The sequence below is a fragment of the Scardinius erythrophthalmus genome, assembly GCF_964197995.2.
Source record: "Scardinius erythrophthalmus genome assembly, chromosome: 22".
Taxonomy (NCBI): Eukaryota; Metazoa; Chordata; class Actinopteri; order Cypriniformes; family Leuciscidae; genus Scardinius; species Scardinius erythrophthalmus.
This window is the reverse complement of record NC_138242.1, coordinates 31,580,736-31,599,185: the sequence shown is the minus strand read 5'-3', so window position 1 is coordinate 31,599,185 and position 18,450 is coordinate 31,580,736. Positions and strand designations below refer to the sequence as shown.

The following is an 18,450-nucleotide window of genomic DNA, read 5'->3' as shown; positions in this document are numbered from 1 at the left end:
GACTGTTGTAGTGGACCAAAATGACACAGGGTATCTACTTGGGAAAATACTGTTGATACTGGTAAACGAGGCAAACGTGCATTTTGTTGTCCAGCAGTATCAGTCTGTGCCTGTTGTGGATCTTGGTGTTTATTGCTTACAAAGCAATTCAGAAGCACAGTATCAGTGTTTGACTGTAGAGAAGCTCGCAGATTATTACCCTCTTTCTGTATATAATCAATTTGGTCTTAATCTTGTTGCTCTGCATCATTCTGTGTTTCAGACAAATGAGTGATGGACTCCATTGAGAAGGCAATACAGGCCGTGCTACCACAGCTAGATGAAGCAAAGCTTGAAACTTTAGTCAATGAGTTGGTGAAAGTAGGTGTTGAAGGACCAGATGATCTGCAGTTTATTCAAGAAGATGACATCAAACATCTGCTCACAGCCATTCAGTGCAGAAAAATTATTCATTTCTTGAAAGGAGGTGAGATTATTTGTTTTAATTAACATATATTAGTTGATCCGCTACAATTAATAACTAAATAAATCAGCAATCATTCAATCATAATTTTGTAAATAAAAAAAAAATAGTAAAAATTCTCTGATTTCAGCTTATTATATGTGGATGTTAGTGTATACCTTGTCCAAGATTCTGTCCCCTTTGGTCAGGCAGGTGACATGTTGATAAAACTTGAGAACAGATTGAGGTTTCAGATTGAAATCCCCCGCAGCAATAAATGCCTTCCTGGGTGTGCAGTTTGCTGATTGCTAATGGCAGCATATAAAGACCAAAAAAAAAAAAAAAGGGAAAAAAAGATGGTATATCCGGGAAAAATAAAAACTATTCATGCCTCTGCTATGCTGTATCTGTACTAGTAAAGTTATTCCACGCAAAACTACAGACCCACAGCTTTCCAAAGAGCCCAATCACTTGTTTATAGGCCCAAGTATGTAAGAACAGTGCAATACAGTATAGAAGGACAGTGGTCGCATAGCAATTGAAAACAGCATTTAAGATATTTCCCATATTCCCCCATGCAGATCACATAGTCATGCACATAGTTTAAACGCATTGATTTTAATATACACCTGCAATGCGGCTGAAAAGCACATCATCAAAAATATTTCAATGTTCACAAGTAAAATAATTTTCTTGTTTGTTCTGACCATCAGTTGACCTCAAATCATCCATCTAGGCCGATTAGTAATTGAGATAAAGCCATGGCAACCATTTTGGAAATTACCTTTTCCCAAGGTCAGATTTAAATAGATTTTTAGTCTGTTATTTAGTATTTTTTTTATAGTTAGTATATTTGAACTGTACTGGAATCCATAAAAAAAACAAAAAACATTTTGTATAAATTTTGTTGGTTTAACCCTATATTGACCCACCTATAAGGACCCGACGGCCACCATTTTTAGGGCCCTATGAAATCCGTTTTATTTTTTCTCAAATTACGGGTTTTTTTTTTTTTAGCCCTTTTGGATTTTTAGGATTTGCTTGTTTTCTTTTCACTTTTAAGCAGTATTGACCTTTAGAAATTCACAAACTCACAATTCAGCTATTTTATTTAAACTGTTAATATATTCATCAAAGCACATTCAAAATTCTCCAAAATTCAGCCAAACCTACAACAAATCTCTGGCCAAAAATAACAGTAACATGAAGGTAACAGTTACAAGGTAGGATTGATGAATATTAAATTAAAGATTAAATTAGCCTTTAAATCATTTTTCACTAAGAATGTTTTATAAAAAGATAAACCACATATTTAAGCCTTTAAATCATTTTTATAAAAAGAATTAGTCAAAAAAGATAAATTACTGACATTTACAAATACAGTGCATATTAGCTTATCTTTTAATATTAAAGGTCCCGTATTATGCCCCTTTTCACAAGATGTAAAATAAGTCTCTGATGTCCCCAGAGTGTGTATGTTAAGTTTCAGCTCAAAATACCCAACAGATCATTTTTTACAGCATGTTTAAATTGACATTTTTTGGGGCTCAGAAAAACGCTCTGTTTTAGTGTGTGCCCTTTAAATGCAAATGAGCTGCTGCTGGACGACCCAGGGGGCGGAGCTTCATGAGCTCACGCACAGTCTCTCAGGACAATTTCATCTCCCGGAATGATGATAATATCAGAAACTCTCAGTAACGGTGTTCATTTCGAGTCGGACAATAATGCCTACAGAGTCAGAGTGCTGTATAGAGATAAAACAGGTATAGTTTAGTAGTTTAATTACGGTTATTATAACGTATTTGTTAGGGCTGGGGTAAACGATTATTTATTAAACGATTAGTCGGGCGATTATTTCATCGATTAGTCGACTAATCTAACGACTAATTTGAATTAATTATCCTGTCTGTTATTCGCATATCTCTCGAACCGTTACTCCGATGGATTTCAAACTCGACAGCTGTCTGGGCACGAGTAAGTGCAGTGCCAAGTTTGACATTGTTTGGATGAGAAATGCAAAAGATATTGTTAAATATATCAGTAAAAGAAGCACTTAGAAGGTTGTGGTTTAAAAAATAAACATTCTGACATAAACACACTGTCAGCTAGGGCTGTGCTCAGAATATCGATACAACGATACATCGTCATGAACTCCTGACGATGCGCGTATCGATACAGCAGCTGCCGTATCGATACTGTTGTGCTTATGTAGCCAATTCAGGGCTCGAATTTCGGCGCGGGTATTGCGCATAATTTTAATCATTCCTGCACTTTAGCATGTAGATTGTATGAGTAAATTAATCCACACAGACTATACAATCAGATCAGTCATTTTAAAACTTCACAAAGAGCGTGAAGCCTTGTTTGTACTTTCGCCTGGCTCCGCAGTGCGAGTCTCCGCTGCCTGCACGCGCACCTCCCTACGCACCTCCCCAAACGGACGAGGCGTTTATACTCGACGCGCTCACAAACAGCTCGCGAGTAACAAAAGTTATTTTTTGCGGATTATAACACTTTAACAAACAAAAACACGCAACATTATGTCAAACATTTCGGTCTTGTTGAGTATCCTCTAAACTTCAGCATTATGTCAGGTTATGTCTTCAGCATAAAACGCATGATGGGACAGTATAATGAAATCAGGATCCGTGCACTAACGTTAGCTCTTAAAGGGACAGAAGCCATATGTGTCTGTCATTAATATTGTTGTCAAAACAACAAAAGATAGTTTTAATTTGAAGAATTTGGATTAATAGCCTATGTATTTAATTTAATCAGGACTAAAATACTACCCAGTTTTATTTTGCATTTGATTACTTTATTCAGTTTCTAGTAGCCTATTTCTGAATACTAGTGCTAGACCTATTCAAAAAGTTTTCTCTTTATTGGTAGGCTATCTTTATTCTATTGTATTTATTTGCGCTACTGAAGGAAGAGCCATTTTAAGCTTTTTTGTGACAAGTTTTTTATTTCATTTAACTCTTTGTTTTTTTATGACAAAAACTAAATAGTTTTTCTGTGATCACAACTGTTATAACACTGGTTATACAATAAACATATTACTGTTACTAAACTCTGAAATTCCAAATTGATCCATATCGTGATACGTATCGTATCGTGGCTTTAGTATCGTGATGCGTATCGTATCGTGACATTGTTGGTGATACACAGCCCTACTGTCAGCTACAATGTTTACTTCTGAATAATATAGTATAAACGTGATAAATCCATTTTGATTAATTTGAGTAAAAAAATTATTTTCTTTACCAAGAAAGTGGCAAGATTAAAACCACTATTTTCTGTTTCAAACTTTCACATAGCATCTTTAGGTTATAATAACATAAATAATTCAAATCCAGATTTTGATTTTCAAAGATTTATTATAAAAACAGATTATTTTTTCCGTGAGATTCCGCGCGTATAAGAGAATTCCGTTTTCATGTGTAAATTCCGTGATTCCGTCCGCGTTTTCCGCATCACGGAAATCATAGGGCCCTACATTTAGAATTTTTTTAAAAGTTTTAGTTTAAGTACATCTGATACTATTGTAAACCACTAAGAAACCTTTTGTTAGAATTTTTTTTTTTAGGGTCAACCTTTATTTTCACCTGACTATTCTGTGCTTTCACTCATATGTGTGTAATGCAGGTCCTTCCAATCCCCAGCTGAGCCCTTCAACGTCTGAGCCACTGGCAGTTGCCCCTTCCAGCACATGCCCCATATCATCTATCAGTCCCATCTCTGCATGGGTGAACAGTTTTGAGGTGCCATGGAACAAAGTCAGGCCGACTCTTAGAAGAGCAGTAGATGCTGGTGAGAGGCCAGCTCCGGATGACCGCAGACACTTGATAAAAGTCACTGTTGATGCGATGAGAGAGCGTTCCTTGAACCCTACTCGCAGAGAGTGCGTGGTAGTGGCTAAAGCTATAACTCAAAAATATCCAAATAGCTTTTTAGACAAAAATGAAGAGGGGGAGCTAATTGGATGTGGGTATTTCAGCATTATAAATCAGCTCAAAACCAGAGTAGAGTATTTGAATCGAGGCAACACTCTTTCCCGTCTGAGGAAGCACAAACGCACCCAGAGAGATGATGAGGATGGTGATGATGACCAGCCAGCAGTAGCTACATGTGCAAGAATCGACAGTTATGGATGTGTTCGTTGGCAGCCAGAGGACTATCCAGATGGGGAAACATCAGCATCATTGGAGGAAAAGAAGCTTGAGATGATGGATATATTCAGCCGAGAGGGACTCAAGGGCGCTGAGAGAGGAAGGGTAGAAGACCTAATGGCAATCACTTATGCCAAACAGCGGGAATACATCAACACAAAGCCTTCCCCAAGCATTCTGGATGTGGGTAAAGAGTGGCCATTTCTCTTTTCACAGAAGTTTTTATTGACACATTTTACCACTCTCACCAATGTTGAACTATACACAAGACTAAATGAAGATATGGACAAAAAGGGTAAAAGACTCCTGGATTTCTTCAGTAGTCAGATTACAAAGTGGAGGAAAGAAGTAAGAGCTGTTCTGAAGGAAGCCATAAAGAAGGACCGAGAAGGATCTGATGGCCTAGCAGCGATGCTTGTGATGTTGGCACACTTCAAAGAGCAAGAGGAGTCACTTTTTCTCATTGCTGATGTAAGTTCCTTAATTATTTAAATCTTTTATTTGGAGTTTTCAGCAATTAATTGTCACATTTATTGCGGAAGAATCCCCCCCCCAAATTGTTAATGCAGGTTGACGAACCTCCAATTGTTCAAGTAAATACAGGTTTGTGTCAGGTTTTTGTTATTGGTGGTTGAGCACTTTTTCCTTGATAGACCTCACCTCACAATATAGCCCACGTGGTGCAAGCTTCTATCTCAATTCTTGGGTATATACTGGGTAAAGTCACTGTTGTCCACTGTGTGCACAATATTTTAATTAAGAGAAAATTGATGTAGTGTTGTAATTGATAAAGTTATTGTGGTACTTAGTTAATTTTTTATGTGTAAACATGCACAAACCTTCGGAGAAAAAAAGGATAGCTTTTTCTATCCTAGAGATAATATAACCGTCTACCTTGTTTCAAGTAACTCTTATCTTTGCTGGCATAGGAGACTACCACTCCCGCAGACGCAGAGGCCCAGCTGTCTCTCCCAATCACTCCAAGGATCATCATGCTCGGTAAGTTTCACATTCAATGTTAACGAATCCTTTGAATGCATATGTGATATGCATTCAAAACCTGCCCTGTTTTTACAATAATTTATGTGGAGAAAATCTTTTATAGAATGTATTGCTATGAAATATAATTTTTGTGATGACTATTGTCTTTACTAAGGAGAGACAATCCTGACTGCCAAAAAATGGATGCTGTCGATCGAGGGGAGGGTCGTAATCCCACCTGGTGCTCACATGGCGGACTTCACCACTGCCTTGGCCGCTCTCTTCGCCTGTTACTATGTATTTAACTTAGAGTATCAGGTGGAAGCCAGCACAACACTGGAGTTTGTTCAGAGGTATTTTTTTTATCTTAAATAGTTTGATTGTTCTCCAGCAGCCGTCATTCTTTGTTTTCAAGTGGCAGCCGTCGCAACTCTGTCGTCATATGTTAAGCCCGCCCCCGCCTACTCTATACACGACGTGATTGGCCTGACCCAATTTAGGTTTTTGCAGCTAGAAGGTCTATTGAGAGTTGCTAGACCCACCTGGCTGCGAAATACATTTTGCTGCCGCTAGGGTGCGTCTAGATTTCTAGGCTAGTTTGATTGCAGTGTAAAAGCAAATTGACAATTGAAAAGCTGTTCAAAATCATCTTCTCCCTTTAAAATTAGGGTTGTGAACCGACACTGGTCTCACGGTTCGGTTCGATTACGATTATCATGTCATCGATTCAGTTCAATTCGATATCAGAATGCATCGCGATGCACCGCAAATTTTTCTTCAAAAGTGATGTGTGTGCTCGCCTGTTCAAACAGTGACATTCCAGTTGGGAGTAATGCTTGTTTATGCCATTGGATCCCATTGCGCCTGTTGTCAGTGGCTTGCCGCATGATCTAGTCGGCCGCATGATCTAGTCGGCCGCATGATCTAGTCGACCTTCGAAGAGGAATGGTAATCGAGAAAGTAGACAACCTTGACTAACCTTGACTAACTCCTGTTGAGATGTGAAATGCCTCTGTCTGCTGGTTTATGTATGATTCTACATTGCTCACTGCACTTACAGTTATTCATTAATGTGTACATATTGTCCCATCCCCTAACTCCTATACTCATGTTCATAGGTTTTTAGTCAGGATTAATCCTGACTCCAACAAGTGCACTGCCAAGGAGCAGATGAGCAAGACAACTGGGAGAGTGGTGAAGCGGAAGACTTCATACATGAACCCCCATGTAATCTCCTTCATCAGGGACTTCACAGAGTTCTATTTGCTAACTGACTAGATACAGGTGAGGTTCTGATAATAGCTTTAATAATAATAATAATTATAATGTAATTAATAATATAGGTATATGTGGGTATGATATAATTAATCATAATTTGATAATAATAATAATTATTAGGGATGCACCGATACCGGTCTCGATATCGGGCCGATACTGAGCTCAATGTACTTGTACTCGTAAAAATGATTTGTGTACTCCGATATCAACAACCGATACCAACAACCGATACCAGGCGTCATTTTTTGTCATAATCGTTCAGTCCTACTTCAGTCCTACTTATTAAAATAAAATGTGAATGCATTTGACATTAATTGTTGTTTACTTGTTTGTTTATATCCATAATTAATTGATACATGATTCCCTTACAAGAATTTTTGGCTAAAAAGTCACTGAATTGATTTCAAGTCACTGAATCGTTTCGGATCGTATCGTTCTAAATGAACCAATATCGTCCTTGAATCGTATCGACAACCACGAATCGCAAATCGAATCAAATCGTTGTTAAAACGAATCGTTACACCCCTAGTTAACATTAACTATTTATAAACTGCACTTCTGCAGCATTTATTAATCTTAAAGATGAACTGAACTGAAATAATCAACGTTGATAACATGTTGTTTATGACAATTAAAAGTAAATTACATAAAAATTTTGAATTAAAAATATCAATATAGCTCTTTTTTTAAGCAACACAAAAATTGCGTTTGTTAGTATAAGAACGCTGGCAATTCCGATGACGTCACCGGCATGGTAGAACCTGCAAAGGTATATAGGCAGTTGCAGCTGCAGGTCCTATACACTAGTGATGTTACGTTCGTGAACGAATCGTTCTTTTTGAACGAATCTTTTAGGTGAACAAATCGTTCACGTTCACATAATCCATTGACTCATATTTCTCGTTCACTGAAATTCCTCCCTCCACAGCCACGCGGCGCTATTGCAGCGCATGCGCAGCTCAGTGAACCGGGTAGCTCTGTGTTTTCAACCTGTCAAGAATGACTAAACCTCAAGCCAATAGCGTTCGAGTATGAGATGTGACGGAGCATGTGATTTGTTGGATGTAGTGAACGAATACGCCCTTCACTGACTGTGACCGAATTGCTTTTGAGTCTGAACGAGAGAGAGAGATCTTCTTGTGAACGAACTGGTAGGCTACATGTCGTTCGTGAACGAAAAGAACCAGTTGTTTGAACGATAATGATGGCGAACCGATAGAGCTGGGTTTGTGTAGTCAGCATATTTGCATCTAAGAAGGAAGTTTACACTTTACCGTTGTAATGAAAACAGTTTAATAACGCAAGCTGATGGTTAAATATAGGCTAACAAATACAACTTAACATTGTCATTTTGTACTTGACTGTTTACTTGATTTAAATTTACACTTCTCTTTACCTGCTTTTCTTTTCTTTTGTTTGTGTGTTTTAGACTTAGTTTTGTGGTATTTGCACTTTGAAAAATTTACTTTACTACTTGTGTTCATTTTGTATTATCAAAAATGAATTAATTACGTTTTATTCATGTCATATGCACTTCTCTAAAAACTAAAACAAACCAAAAAATATGACAGTATTGGTTAGGTCTCATTTGCGTAACGTCAGCAAATAACATTTCAGTTCGGGCTGTGAAGGGGCAATGGTTGGATCTACTGAACGAATACGCCCGTCACTGACCGAGATCGCTCTGTTTCGAGTCTGAACGAGAGAGAGATCTCGTTCGTGAACGAATTGATCAAACTGGTACATTTAGTTTGTGAATGAGAGTACTGGGTAGATCGGTCATTTAGCATGTGATTCAATCTCATTCAAAGCGCAGTTATAGGTGTGCGTATAATTGTTTTTATACCATGGGCTGTTTAAATACTCGATTCTGATTGGCTGGAAGGTGTGCAGTAAAACCGTTTAATGCACAGGTATGTAACGAATACGACTCTGGGTAAATATGAATTAGCTCAAGAATATGGGGAATCTTGGGAATATTAATATTTATGACTCATGGTCATAATTCATAAGTCGCATGTACATTTATTTTATCAATTATCGAGAATACCTCGTTCTGTAACTGGTCTGACCAACATTTAATTCGTCCAGCGAGTAGATGTAAGGTCAGTACAGTTAAGAAGGGGTATTCACAAACTCCACTAAAGTTTAGGTTCTGGCCACGAACATTAAACTTTGAGTTTATTAACCCTTTAAGTGTCACCCCCCTTTTTTTAAATATACATGAAAATGCACATTTCGACTTTAAATGGTTGTAATTAAAGAATGCTTTGGAGTATAAATGTAAAATTTTATACAAAACGAAATTCACTTTAAAGAAAGGTTTTCTACAAAGCAAATCTTAATTAAGTGGTCAAAATCATGTCTGACCCGCTCCATATCTCTCGATATATTGCGCATCCTATCTTACTCATGCTGTTAACTTTTTTATATTCAACATAGATGAAAATAATAAAAAATAATAATATTTTAATGAAACTGAATGAGCTTATTTAATGGCTACAACACGTATAGTAGGCTTACAGACTCTATATTTGTACAAATTGCTGCACATTCATTTACTTCTGAATTGTGCACGTTGAAAGGCATTTGTTTGTGCATAAAACATATCTGCAACATTTATCAAGTTAATGGATAATTGTGCGTGCATTTATTAAGTATTATCTTAATGAATAATGCAACAAGGATGAATCATGTAAACTGCGTTGTTTGTTTATTCAGAATGGAATGGATCGCAAATGGATCCGAATGAAGAAACGTAAAAAAAAAAAAAGAAAAAAAAGAAAAGAAAAGTGAACTCCCTCTGTATCAACAATGTGCCCTGAGACGATGACATCAGCTAGCTTCAGGGTGGGTAGGACATTGGAATCTGTTTACAGACCTGCTGTAGTTTAATTAGCAGCTAGTAAACGCATTATTATCGAGACGAGTCATGATTTATACAGTTTATATGGTCGGAGTGGTGGCTAGCTTGTGGAGTTTGACAAAAGTGCTTCCAACGTGTTTACGTTAGCTGCTAGCTCTTTCCCTAGGTTGGATCATTTGGTATCTAGCTTGATTTTGTTACTCAATTTCAATTAATGAGTGTCTCAGTTTTGTTGAATGCTATAAAGCCTAACGTTACACGTTATATGTGCGTGTAAGTGAATATGTACTTGTTTTGTGTATGTGACAACGTTACATCCAGCCCTTTGCTTAGCTTGCTATAACTTGCTATCATAACAGTTAACATACTTCTCTGTCCTCTGCCTTGACGTGAGCGTTTCAGCGCCCTGTCTCTGCGGTAACATAGATAGCATCGGTGGTGTTAGTACTTGCCATTGGTCTATCGGTCTGCCCTGTACTACAGCCTGAAAAGTTTAACATTGACGGAATGTCCTCAGGTTTAGCCTAACCCTCACCAGTGAACCGGTTGTATTGAAAGTACAACTCTCTAAATAGTCTGTCGCTAAAAAAATGCTCACTACGGACTCGAAATCCAGGGGCTGCATGCAATGGCTGCTCTGCTAGTGTTGGTTAGCAACGGAGTAGCTTACCATTCCGTTGCCGAATGTTGAAATCCAACATGGCGGCGCCCGTGTAACAACAACAACATTTTCAACATACCATTTTATCCTTTTTAACAAATTCTGCCACTTTAAAAATTGTACCAATGAGAATAAATAAAATCAGGGCCTGAATTTCATTTTGGAAAATGGGGGGGAAATCCCCCCTTAGGTGATTCTTATGGGGGGGAATTTTTTATTTGAGGGGGGAGTTTAGACTTTTTTTAATTACATTTATCTCACCTTGAAATGTAGCCTATGCTCACTCATTGCATTTTTACAATGGGGTAATTTTGTTCTTAAGAATTTACACAACACAAGGAAGCTTGATTTCAATCTTTGAATTAAATTGAAAAAAAAAAACACAAATAAATACAATAGAATAAAGATACCAATAAAGAGAAGTCTTTGCTTAGGTCCAACACTATAGTATTCAGAAATACTACAGAGACTGAATAAAGTAATCAAATGTAAAATAATAACACTGGGTAGTATTTTAGTCCTGACTAAATAAAATACATAGGCTATTAAACAGAAAGCTATGTTTTGTTGTTTTCACAACCAAATGAATCACAGACACATACGGCTGCTGTCCCTTTAAGAGCTAGTGCACGGATCCTGTTTTCATTATACGGTCACGTGCGAGATTTATGCTTATTTATGACATAACCGACCGACTGTGTTTAGCTGCTAGAGGATACTCACCAAGACCGAAAATTGGCATAATTTTCGCATGTTTTTGACTGTTAAAGCGATATAATCACGAAAAATAACTTTTGTTACCCGCGAGCTGTGTGTGAGGCGGCTTTACTCTATGTATGTGTGCAGAAAAAACAACATCTCTCAGACAGCGCGCAAGTACCGAAAAGTTTAAAATACGCGTGAATGTTTAAACTGGTAAGACTCAAAAAAGACTGCAAATGGTAAACTTTAGTTCCCTTTCGTGGTCACTCCGAGTTACGTCGGATGACGACGATCGGGGGTTTCGCTTAGAAGCCTATCACCTTCGAGTATTAGAAAACGAGCCAATGGCAATGAAATGCCATGGGTCTGCGGAATTTGCATAGCGTAACTCCGCCCGCCGCAGGGGGTATATAAGGAAGTACGCGAGCACAATGCAGACATGCTTTCGCTTCGGAGCCGAGAACTTCTCCACTCCTGTAAGCCAAATATTCTGAGTTATTCTTCTCTTACCTTCGAGACGAGCGAGCTCTCCGGTGTTGGTGTGACGGCGATTTTCAGCGAGTGCACACTTCCCTGCTGATCTTGTCAGTGATCTGACAGTTAGTGTGATTTCTCCCTGTTCGCTTCAACATCCGCGGAGTTTCCTCTCACAAAAAGAGCATTGCATGTGGCACGTCTTTTTAAAGATGTCTCGCCCGTGCACTTCTGGTTGTGGTCGCGATGTATTTTCTCCTGATGGGCACAATCTCTGCTTAGCGTGTTTGGGCGTTGATCACGCTGAAGCAGCGTTTGTGGATGACTCATGTTCTCATTGCGGGAACATGACCATCTCCATGCTGCGGTCGAGACTCAATGAGCTCATCAGAGCGAGAGTCCCCTCATCCACACCCCGATCTACGGTCTCCCCGAGAGGCTGTACTTCGGCTGGTGGCCAGGGTGACCTGAGGGTATCTGTGTGGGACAAACCGCCGATACGTCCACGGTCCACACGCCCCTCTTCAGCATTGGTACCCGCGAGCGTGCAAACCGAAACCGCCGGTCTCTCTACGGAAGCCCCGCGCGTTTCGTTTCGCGTTCCACAGGAGGATGCAATGTCGATCACTGCATCACAAGGTGGGTATGAGTCCTCGGGAAGTGAGGATTCGGCTGTGTTGCCGCCCTCGGGCGCGCCAGCATTGCCCGAGTCTGATCCCGAGCTGACTGCCATGCTTTCCCGGGCAGCCGCGGCCATTGGGCTCGAGTGGTCCCCGCCGCCCGATCCAGTGCGCTCGCGGCTGGATGATTGGTTTTTGGGAGCGGCCGCTGACATTCGTCGCCGCCCAACCCCAATACCATTCTTCCCGGAAGTGCATGAGGAAGTCACGCGGTCCTGGAAGGCTCCCATGTCTTCCCGCGATCGTTCGTCGGCTTTCTCCGCCTTTCCTCCCCTCGATAGAGCTGATGCTTGTGGGTACACTGGGATTCCCACGGTTGAACGTTCTGTCGCGATGCAGCTGTGTCCGGCAGGCGCTTCATCACGTGGTGATCCTAAGCACCCGTCCAAAGCCTGTGGATTCTCGTCCACTCTCGTGGCGAAGTCTTACAGTGCGGCGGGACAGGCAGCTGCCTCTTTGCATGCCATGGCCATCCTGCAGGTCTACCAGGCCCAGATGCTTCGTGACATGCACGAGGGCAGGACAGACCCAGGGCTCGTTGATGAGCTGCGCGCCGCCGCCGACCTCGCTCTCCGAGCGACGAAGGTGACCGCGCGCTCCCTGGGTTTGGTGATGTCCACAGCTGTGGTCCAGGAGAGACATCTCTGGCTGAACCTGGCTGATATGTGTGAGCCCGACCGGACTCGTCTGCTTGACGCTCCCATATCCCAGGCCGGCCTTTTCGGCGGTGCCGTCGAGGATTTTGCCCAACAGTTCTCGACCGCCCAGAAGCAGACTGAGGCTATTAAGCATATTCTGCCCCGACGCTCCGCTGCTCAGCCGTCGGCACAGAATCCTCAGCCTGCTCGCCGCCGAGGGCGCCCTCCCGCGGCCGCCCCTCCCGCACGGCCCCAGCAGCAACCTTCACCCGGGCCACGCTGTGGTGGGAGCCGCAGGCAGGCGCCACAGCCCTCTCCAGCCCCGCCGCCCGCTAAACGCCAGGCCAAGCGGCGCTCCTGAGACGGGCTGCTCAGGGTTGGCTTCAATTCTGTCCCAGGAGCTGGTAGCAGGGCCACTCCTTCCCCCGGTGGAGGGCCGGGGGAGAATCTTTTGTTCTCCACTCCCCGCTGCTCGTCCAACGACGAGCAGTACTTTGATGTGGTTGAAGACAGAATTGAATTCCCCAACCCTGAGCCGACAGAGTCCGAGGGCCGCAGTGCGCGCCACCCTCGGGTCCCGCCACTGCCGCCCTCCTCTGTCCCAGAGGTGCGGGATGACAGCACGCGCCGCCCACGGGCCACGCTCCTCTCATCCCCCTCTGTCGCCAGACCCCTGCCAGAGCACGCCCCCGTGGGACGCGCGCCCTCCCCTGGCCTCCTCTGGCAGGACGCGGTTAATGACCGTGCCCCCGCACAGGGCCGCTATGCCACCCTCGCCGGTGCCGGTCATTCCGCCTCGCTGCCCCACCGACGGTACGTCTGTGGTTCGTATGACCCCGCTGGTGCACTTTCTGGAGGCCTGGCTAGAGCTTCCCAGACTGTCCCGCTGGGTCGCGAGAACCATCAGGCTCGGCTACGCGATTCAGTTCGCGAGATCTCCTCCCCGCTTCAGGGGAGTCCGCTTCACTATGGTCGGTGGCAATGCCCCTGTCATGAGAGCGGAGGTCGCCACCCTACTGGCGAAGGGTGCGATCGAGATTGTCCCTCCAGCCGAAATGAAGTCCGGCTTCTACAGCCCTTACTTCATTGTACCCAAGAAGTCCGGTGGGTTACGGCCAATCCTCGACCTGCGCGTCTTGAACCGCTCCCTTCACAGGCTGCCGTTCAAGATGCTAACGGCCAAACACATCCTCCAGTGTGTGCGGCCGCAGGATTGGTTTGCAGCGATCGACCTGAAGGACGCCTACTTCCATGTCTCCATTTTACCTCGACACAGACCGTTTCTACGGTTTGCTTTCGAGGGGCAGGCATACCAGTACGCGGTTCTGCCTTTCGGACTAGCCCTGTCTCCTCGCGTCTTTACGAAGGTCGTCGAGGCAGCCCTTGTTCCCCTCCGGGAACACGGGGTTCGCATCCTGAACTATCTCGACGACTGGCTGATCCTAGCTCACTCTCGAGACCAGGTTTGCGAACACAGGGACCTAGTGCTCCGGCACCTAGTTCGTCTGGGCCTTCGGGTCAACTGGGAGAAGAGCAAACTCTGCCCCGTGCAGAGGATCTCTTTTCTCGGTATGGAGATCGACTCGGTCGCCATGTGCGCGCAGCTTACGAGCGAGCGCGTGCAGTCACTGCTGACTTGTCTTCGCCAATTCGAGGGCAAGAGTGCGGTTCCACTGAAATTATTTCAGAGGCTCCTGGGGCATATGGCATCCGCAGCCGCAGTAACGCCGCTGGGTTTGCTTCATATGAGACCGCTTCAGCTTTGGCTTCGCGATCGAGTCCCGAGGTGGGCATGGCAACACGGCACGCTCCAAGTCCCAGTGACTTCAGCCTGCCGTCAGACCTTCACCCCGTGGACGAACCTCAAGTTTCTACGGGCCGGGGTGCCCCTAGAACGAGTTTCCCGGCATGTTGTTGTATCAACAGATGCCTCCACCACGGGCTGGGGCGCCATGTGCAATGGACATGCTGCCGCGGGCTCCTGGACAGGACCCCAGCGCCTTTGGCATGTCAATTGCCTCGAGTTGCTGGCTGTACGTCTCGCCCTGCACCGCTTCCGTGCGCTGCTCAGGGGTCAGCACGTACTAGTCCGATCAGACAATACCGCAACAGTAGCGTACATCAACCATCAGGGTGGTCTACGCTCCCGCCGTATGTCGCAACTCGCTCGCCACCTCCTCATATGGAGTCAGAAGCATCTGAGGTCGCTTCGAGCCATTTATATCCCGGGACACCTGAACCAGGCGGCCGACGAGCTGTCTCGAGTTCGGCCTCTCGCTGGAGAATGGCGACTCCATCCCCGGACGGTCCAGCTGATTTGGGATCAGTTCGGCGACGCACAGGTAGACCTGTTTGCCTCCCACGACTCGTCCCACTGCGACCTGTTTTATTCCCTGACCGAGGGCACGCTCGGCACGGATGCACTGGCGCACAGCTGGCCGCGGGGCCTACGCAAGTATGCGTTTCCCCCAGTGAGCCTCCTTGCGCAGACCTTGCGCAAGATCAGGGAGGACGAGGAGCAGGTCATTCTGGTTGCCCCGTATTGGCCCAACCGGACCTGGTTCTCCGAACTAGTACTCCTCGCGACAGCACCTCCCTGGCCAATTCCTCTGAGGAAGGACCTCCTTTCTCAGGGACGGGGCACCTTATGGCACCCTCGTCCCGATCTTTGGAACCTCCACGTGTGGCTCCTGGACGGGACGAGGCAGGTTTGAGTACCCTACCACCTGCGGTGGTGGCTACCATCACTTCCGCTAGAGCATCGTCCACGAGACATGCCTATGCGTTGAAGTGGAACCTCTTCGTCAACTGGTGTTCTTCTAAACATCAAGAACCCACGAAATGCCCCATCAGTGTCGTGCTTTCCTTCCTGCAAGAAGGGTTGGAGCGAAGGCTGTCTCCCTCCACCCTGAAAGTGTATGTGGCCGCCATTGCCGCCCATCACGAAGCAGTCGATGGTAAGTCTCTGGGAAAGCACGACCTGTTCGTCAGGTTCCTGAGGGGAGCCAGGAGACTAAATCCTCCTCGTCCTCCCCTCGTTCCCTCTTGGGACCTCTCAGTGGTTCTAACTGCCCTGCAGAGCGCTCCATTTGAGCCTTTGCAATCAGTGGAGCTTAAGTTCCTGTCAATGAAGACAGCGCTCCTGGTTGCATTGACCTCCATCAAGAGGGTAGGGGACCTGCAGGCATTTTCGGTTGACGAAGCGTGCCTGGAATTCGGGCCGGCTGACTCTCACGTGATCCTGAGACCCCGGCTTGGATATGTGCCCAAGGTTCCTACCACACCCTTTCGAGACCAGGTAGTGAACCTGCAAGCGCTGCCCTTGGAGGAGGCAGACCCAGCCTTGGCACTGCTCTGTCCAGTACGCGCCCTCCGTGCCTATGTAGACAGAACGCAGTGTTTCAGGACCTCAGACCAGCTCTTTGTCTGTCATGGTGGGAAGCTGAAGGGAAAGGCTCTCTCAAAGCAAAGGTTATCACACTGGGTAGTGGATACCATTGCTTTGGCATACCAGCAGCAAGGTCGTCCGTGCCCCCTTGGTGTGAAAGCCCACTCCACACGTAGTGTGGCTTCCTCTTGGGCTCAAGCGCATGGCGCCTCGCTAACAGACATTTGTAGAGCTGCAGGCTGGGCGACACCCAACACATTCGCGAGATTCTATAATCTCCGAGTAGAGCCAGTTTCTTCTCATGTACTCGCTTCAACCAGCCGGTGCTAGATTCTGCTCAGGTGTCTTCGCTTGCTCGCCATTCCTCTCCACGGACGGGATACGTGCGATATTTTCCTCAGGTGAGTCTGATAAGCTCTGAGTTCCTCCAGCACTGTTTATGTCAACGCCTGAGTTATGCCAAAATTCCATACTCAGCTTTTGCGCTTGACTAGGTGCCACCATGTGCATGGTCCCCCCTCTGGGCGACCCCCACATGTGTATTCCGCTGTAAGTCTCCTTGTGAGTGTGTGTCTTTCCCTTGGCAAGCCACCCTTGCCACCCCTGGGGTTTAAAAATTCCACCTGCGGCTGGACACCTCAGTGATCTTCCATATGCAGCCTCTGGCCATATGTGTATTCTAAGTCCCCCCCATCAATGGCTGGGCGTAATTGCATACTTCTCTCTGAGATATGCTCCCCAGTGTACCTTGGTATCCCTGTGTTAAGTAGGACTCCTTCGTTCGTGCTAGTCTCACAACAGGGAGCTCAGACTTACGCAGGGCACTGGAAGACAGCCGAGGTGGCGTGATTAGACTGGAACCCCAATCGTCGTCATCCGACGTAACTCGGAGTGACCACGAAAGGGAACGTCTCGGTTACGGATGTAACCCTCGTTCCCTGAGTGGGAACGGAGACGTTACGTCTTCCTGCCACTTCCGCTGTACCGCTGAAAAACGCCTGGGGCCAGTCTCGGCTCCTCAGCGAAGGCATGTCTGCATTGTGCTCGCGTACTTCCTTATATACCCCCTGCGGCGGGCGGAGTTACGCTATGCAAATTCCGCAGACCCATGGCATTTCATTGCCATTGGCTCGTTTTCTAATACTCGAAGGTGATAGGCTTCTAAGCGAAACCCCCGATCGTCGTCATCCGACGTAACGTCTCCGTTCCCACTCAGGGAACGAGGGTTACATCCGTAACCGAGACGTTACGTTACTCATGATGCAATGCCTGCAGCGCGCTTAACGATTGCCTTGTGCAACACATTTAGAGAGACGAGACGAGAGATGGAAGACGCAGCACCGCTGAATCACTCACGCTGTTTGTGAAATTGCGTCTCGCAGACAGTTTTAAAATGACTGATTTGATTTTATAATCTGTGTGGATTAATTTACCAATACAACCTACATGCTAAAGTGAATCAATGTTTGCGGGAATTTCCCGCATTATAAGTGGGAGACCTGCGGGAATGATTAAAATTATGCGCAATACCCGCAATCCCGCGCCGAAATTCAAGCCCTGAAAATACATCTGTTATATCACCTTTACTCAAAATTCCAGTTCAGTTCATCTTTAATGTTAATTTTACCATTTACTAGTAGTAGTTTTTAAATAAAAAGTTGTATTTGTTAAAAGAACACACCACTTTTTTTTTGGAAATAGGCTCATTTTACAACTCCCCCAGAGTTAAACAGTTGAGTTTTACCGTTTTCGAAACCATTCAGCCGATCTAATGTGTTTTCTTTAATTTCAGGGCTCCAACTGGGATTCTAGGTCTCCAAGGTCACGGCATGCAAGAGGTCATAGACCTTTGTCAAGTGGCAGGGGAAGTTTATTTTCCTTTCTGTTTTAAATGTTCATGCAAATGTTAAATATTTAATTTTTTAATGTTCAATGTTTTATTTTATTTCAATATTGCCATAGTGTTATTTATTGCTCTTTAGAATGTGGTAATAATCAGTTATTTGCACGGTTTCAAAGTAGTTACATGTTTTGACCGTATTGTATCAATTTGCATTATTGTTCTGTCATAGCAACCAGTCATGCGGAACTAGTGAATGAACTAGTAACAGTTTGCTCTGTAACTTAACAAAACTTGTAATGAAATACCTCGTTTTGTAAAATTTTCT

General features: G+C 44.5%; 1 protein-coding gene across 1 annotated transcript; it reads left to right on the top strand.

Annotated features, from left to right (window-relative positions):
- Positions 1-337: 337 nt before the first annotated feature.
- LOC308682858 (uncharacterized protein) lies at positions 338-6,873 on the top strand (the record flags this gene model as incomplete). Its single annotated transcript, XM_081352798.1, has 4 exons — positions 338-466; positions 5,544-5,613; positions 5,771-5,948; positions 6,714-6,873. The coding sequence occupies exons 2-4, from the start codon at positions 5,607-5,609 to the stop codon at positions 6,871-6,873; spliced, it is 345 nt and encodes a 114-aa protein (XP_081208924.1). The 5' UTR covers positions 338-466; positions 5,544-5,606.
- Between the last annotated feature and the right edge of the window lie 11,577 nt (positions 6,874-18,450).